Source organism: Myotis brandtii, unplaced genomic scaffold (genome assembly GCF_000412655.1).
Source record: "Myotis brandtii unplaced genomic scaffold, ASM41265v1 scaffold29, whole genome shotgun sequence".
NCBI classification, from domain to species: domain Eukaryota; kingdom Metazoa; phylum Chordata; class Mammalia; order Chiroptera; family Vespertilionidae; genus Myotis; species Myotis brandtii.
Window position 1 is genome coordinate 2,366,212 of NW_005361075.1, and position 5,416 is coordinate 2,371,627.

The window sequence follows — 5,416 nt, forward strand, 5'->3', positions numbered from 1 at the left end:
AAGGGCAGCGAGCCGGGGAGCAGGCCAGCCCCGTATAGGCACGAGCGCACCGACTCCAACGTGTCATAGATGCTGGGGTCCTTCACCACGAGGCCTGCCAGGGCCAAAGACAGGAGGGAGGGCCGTCAGAGGGCACGGCTGGTGGGAGGGGGGGGGGGCACAGCAACTTCCTATTAACCATCTATGTGGCCCTGGGCAAGTCCCAACCCCGAGTCCCACGTGCCTGTCTGTAAAATGAATGATACACTCAAATCCTTACGCGGACCTCTTATGTACGCCACGGAAGAGATTTAAAAACCGGCTCTTCGAGCCTGGGTGTTCCCATCTGTAAAATGGAGAGACTAATACAGCGGGGCCTCGACTTACAAGTTTAATCGTTCTGAGGCCGAGCTCGTTAACTCAAATTACTCTATCAACTCAATGCAAAAAATCCGCGGAGAGACAGCTGGTATCTCAAAAAACTCGTTAGTCAGGACACTCGTAAGTCAAGGCCCACTATACTTACCTTCTGAGGACTATTGGGAATAAACTAGCAATGTGTGTGCATCAGCCCAGGGCGGTATTGTACCCAAAGTAGTAGCTCAACAAACCTTTCTTCACTTTGGAGGGGGAAGTAACCCACTGACCAGTTCTGAGGGGGAAGCCTGGCCGAGAGTGTGAGGGTATCACAGACTGCCCTTCACAGCGCAGTGTACTCACCATGCACCAGCCGCTGCTCCTGCACCATGAGGGACCTGTATTCTCCCCACTTCTCATACAGGGTTTGCTGCAAGACACACCATCACCTCCCTGTCAGGAGCCAGCCAGAAACTAGCCAGAGCGGGGTACAGACTGAGCGATCGGGGAGTGCACAGAGGAAACCTTGCGGTTAAACGGAGGTTCAGATAAATGACCCCCGAAAAAGAGCGGGGCCTGCAGGGGCAGGGGCCTGGGAAGAGGACGGTGGGAGCTGGACATGATCTGGGCTGCTTTACCTTCAGGTACTGCAGGCGAGCCTCCAGTTCCGCCTTCCGGATCGAAGTTCCATACAGAGTTTCCAGCCTGAGGAGGTTGGGGAACCCAAGGCCGAGTGAGCGCCCGGGGTGCAGAAACACCAAGACAGGCTGAGCTCAGGACTCACGGGGACCCTGGCGCCCGGACATACCTGAGCACGTTGCCAGAGGCCTTAATGATGTCAACAATCTCTCGATGACGGATACCTTCCACGTTCAGGCCGTTGACACTGGCGATGGTGTCCCCTGCCAGGAAGAGAGGGGTCAGCATCTGCTCGATGGGGGAAATCCCAGCCAGAAAGGACAGGGGTAGTAACCCCACCGAATAACCCTGAACTCCCCTTCCACTTCCCCATGGTTGTGGGAAGAACTTGTCCAGGCCCAGACCCCGGCCTAGGGGTCAGGCCCTCTTCAACCCACCCCCACACTCCACCCTCGGGAAGCTCTGACCCCAAAGGCTGAGCCCTCCCAGCAACTTTGGGCTGCCCCCAGCGATGGTTATTTCAGTCTAGCCCAAAGGCTGCCATGAGTCCCAGACAGACAGGAGGGGGGCAGGGTGAGTAGCACCAAGCTAAGAACTGACACTGGCCCTGGGCGTGAGTGCTTCTAATACCCTGTACCATTGCATAGCCTCCTGACCTCAGGCAGGGCAAACCACCATCTCTGAGAGTTCACTTCCCAGCTGCACAAAAAGGGCATGATCCCAGCTGTGCTGCCGTGGGGATCAGGAAGGAGAGTGGGTGTGAAACTGTTTTGCAAAGTTGCAATACACCACTTGGCTATGAGGGGCTGCTGGTAAGTGGGCAAGCAGGTGAGGGCTTAGGGAAGAAAATGGTAATAGAATTGGGAGGGGTCCGTTTTTGCAGATTCATGCTGCTCCTTCCTGGGACTTGGGACTCTAGATTTGGCCAATCCCTAGGATCTCTGACTGGAGGCATCATTTCCTTGTTAGAGGAGGTAACACAGGTACCCCAGAGTTGGGCCAGGTCAGGGGCAGGATAGGCCCTGATCCCTAATATCAGGCAGATCTAAGGGAATGTTGCCCCTTCCCCAGCTCCTGCAGGTGCTGGGTTGCCAGATTGCCAGGAGGAGGCAGAGCAGCAACAGCATCATCAGGCATTTACCAGGCCCTGGCTCTGTGTTCGGGGAGCCCCCTTGCCACACTGTAATGTGAGGACATGTTATTGCCCCCATCTATTGATAAGACGGCTACTAGCTCACACAGTAAATGGCAAATGTGCCTGGGTCCAAAGCCCGGAATCTACCCATTCTTCTTTCTGGCCTTCCTAAAATAGGACAAGGAAGGGGAATTGATTTTAGAAGAGATTTCTTGCCCCCTCTGCTTGGGAGTAAGGCTATGCCCCTTCCCAGAGCCCTGTGTCTTGAGCTCAGGCCCCACCTGGTGTGAGCCCAGCCAGCTGGGCGGGGCTTGACTCATGAACCCGGCAGACAAAAGTCACCATCTCCACACGCTGCTCCTCCCGGTGGTGAAGGCCGTATGTCTGTAATAGACAAGGGGACCCTGAGTCCTGGGATGGGGCAGGGTCCATCCATTCCTCAGACTGGCCTCCCAGCCCCTCACTTGCTCGGCATCCAGCTTCTCCCACCTGGATCTCAAAGCCGAATGTCTGGTTTTCCTCCTTCTTCAAAGTCAGCACTTTCCTGCAGGAGACACAAGGGCCATCTCATCAAGACTGTCAGCATTTAAAGGAGCTTGGCAGTCCCATGGCGTGGCCTGCCACTGACGCTGGAGTCAGCCCTAGAACATCCTGTCAGGGCTCACTGTCTCCAGTGACACCTCACTCTCATCACAGGTTGCTGGAATGGCCTTCCCATGTCCAGCTGAAATCAGCTTCGTCCAGCTGCCCAGAGTCAATCCAGCCTCCGGCGGGGGAGGCACTGGGAATGTCCAGGCCCCAGAGCCAGTGGACTAGCTGGACTTCGCAGTCAGTTCCTCCTTCCTATGAGCCCCAGAGAGCCACTTACTGAGTTAGTGGAGGCTCTAAATTCAGCCCCAGCCTGGAGCCTCCTCCGATCCACAGCCTTGGGAAGAGGGCTGGCCCTGCCCCCCAGAGGCCAGTCACGAGGCTGAGCCCAGACCACAGCTGCTCCTCCCAGCGTCGGTGGGGCCAGCCCACCAGATGTGAGGGCTGGGGGGGAGGGGAGCCTCAAGGCCGCCCCTTCCCGCACTGAAGGCCTGCCCACTGGACACAATGGTCTGGAGCCGCTCCAGATCCTCGCCTGCTGGGGGAGCCTAGAGTTTCCTCTGCCCACTCCACCCCCTTCCTTCCCTCCCAGCCAGAGGCAGAGTTAAAGCAGCTGCCAAAGGCCCCTCCGCGGCTCCTCGCCTCAGAAAGGCCCTGGAGACCCAGGTCCCCAGCTCTCAGCCTGACCCAGATACTCCCCAAATGCTGAGTGGTGATTCCCAGCCCCAGCCTGAGCGCCTCCCCACTTTGAGCCCTCTGAGTGAGCTGGGGAAGGGAGCGGGGTGACTGGGAAGTCTGTGTTTATCCCAGCGCTCTCTGGTTTTCTGGAAGGGTTGGCAAACTTTTTCTGCAAAGGGTCAGATAGTAAATATTTTAGGCTTTCTTTTCGGAGTTCATTCAGCCTCTCATATATGGTTCTTTGTTTTTATTTTAACAACCCTTTAGACATATAAAAACAACTCTTAGCTCAGGCACCAAACAGGCCAATCTGGCCAGCTGATCCGTTTTAGAAAAAGCCAGGCCCAAATCAGGATGGGACCGGGCTGAGTGGGGCCTGAATCAGCATTCATGTCTGCCCTCCCTCAGATCCTTCCTAACAGGACTGCCCCAGGAAGGGACTGAGGTTCTGGAAGCCGGGGCAGCAAGACTGAAGCAGCTGGACACAGCTTGGCCACGGTCTGGGCCCTCTGGATTTGTTGGGGCTGGGAGGGCTCAGGACCCTGAAAACTTCTCTTAACTTCCTCACCTCCCAGGTCCAGGTCTCCCAGGGAGGGGAAATTTGCAGGGACGGGGGTGGGTTGAGGAGCATCTGATGACTCAAAAGTAGGGACTCTTTCTCTGCCACCCCCTTCACACAGCCCACACCCACACCTGCCCCTTACTTCAAGCGAGGGAGCCACGCTGAAAGGGTGGGAGGATGACTGCCCCTGGCTGGGCTGAGATACTGTCAGGCTACCCCCCACCTCACCCAGGTACCTTCCCCGCTTTGAACCAGGGCAGGGGCTGGGGTGGTGGCTACTTACCGCTGCTGTTCGGGACTCTGGTTGAGATTCTTCCAGCGGAATCCTGAACCCTGGGCAGGAAGATAGAGAATCAGGAAGGAGCAGGTGAGAACAGGGCTGTCCTTGAGCAGATGCTGAGAGCCTTGCTCTGGGAGGTCCCAGCCCTGGCCCCAGCACTCCCTGTAGTCTGGTCCCAGTCGCACACCTGCTTTGGCGCTGGTGTAACTACTTGCCAAGGCCACTATCAGTGTCACCCATGGCATTCTCCCCATAACTGGGACTGCAGAGTCACACAGTCCTCCTGGGTGCCAGATACACGAACCTCTACGCCCACACTGGGGGTGGGCGTTTCATTCATCTCGGCAGAATCGTCTCCACCCCGGGGTGCATGTCTGCAAGGGCTCAGGCCTCCCAGACTCCTGTCAAGGCACTCTGAGACCTCCTGCTAGGCAGGTCTCTCCTAATCTCTCAGCCGCAGACAGTGGCTGGGGAGCTGGGCGCTGGGCCCAGGTCTGGCGGGCGGGCCATCCCAGCCCAACTGTGGGAAGGAGGGGACAGCCCATCGCCTCCTCCAAAGTACGGGGTGTTTCAGGGACCAGCTCAGCCTGGACATTTGATGCTTTCCGGGACAAGAACAAGCAAACAAACAAAAATCTTAGCCCTCAAATGTATCCTTAAGTCTCACCATTCTTAGGAGAGAGACTGGGAGTTCTTTTTATTTTGCTTTTTTTGGGGGGGGGGAATGAAAGAGCTGAGGGTTCCTGCCTCTTTAGGGCCCGTGAGAAACGAAAGCACTCTCTCTCTCTCTCTCTCTCTCTCTCTCTCTCTCTCTCTCTCTCTCTCCTCTCTCCCCCAACCCCCTAAATATTGATCCTTGGAAGAAGCCCTGTCCCAGACCAGCCATTGTCCCATGAGCCCCAAAGAGCCTAGGGCCTCCCTGGTTGGTGCCGTGGTTAACTCTCCTCACAGGCCTCCCCTAGGCTAGGAAGATAAGGGGACCCTCTTTCTCCAGAACCAGAGATTGGCCTCAGGGGTGGGGACACTTCCCAAATGGCCAGGGAGGAAGGACTGGGCAGCACAGAGAGAGACCCCTTTGTCTTTCCACCCTATTTTCATAAAATGCAAATTCTCAACAAGCTGTTCATTGTGTGGGGGGAGCCAAGGGCCAGGGGAGGAGGAGGGGGCCCGAGCCAGGACAGGCCACCAGCCCCCTCTC

The 5,416-nt window shown here is 56.8% G+C and overlaps 1 protein-coding gene across 1 annotated transcript in view; it reads right to left on the bottom strand.

The window, feature by feature from the left end:
• The window catches only part of GRASP (GRP1 (general receptor for phosphoinositides 1)-associated scaffold protein), a 5,949-nt gene extending 937 nt beyond the window's left edge, over positions 1–5,012 (bottom strand). Inside the window, exons 1-8 of the mRNA XM_005869287.2 lie at positions 4,523–5,012; positions 4,222–4,271; positions 2,600–2,654; positions 2,392–2,494; positions 1,145–1,238; positions 975–1,041; positions 700–766; positions 7–94 (exon numbers count right to left, since the gene is read on the bottom strand). Coding sequence (XP_005869349.1) covers positions 7–94; positions 700–766; positions 975–1,041; positions 1,145–1,238; positions 2,392–2,494; positions 2,600–2,654; positions 4,222–4,271; positions 4,523–4,558 — 560 coding nt within the window. The 5' untranslated portion in view covers positions 4,559–5,012. The remainder of the gene's footprint in view (positions 1–6; positions 95–699; positions 767–974; positions 1,042–1,144; positions 1,239–2,391; positions 2,495–2,599; positions 2,655–4,221; positions 4,272–4,522) is intronic.
• Positions 5,013–5,416: the final 404 nt, after the last annotated feature.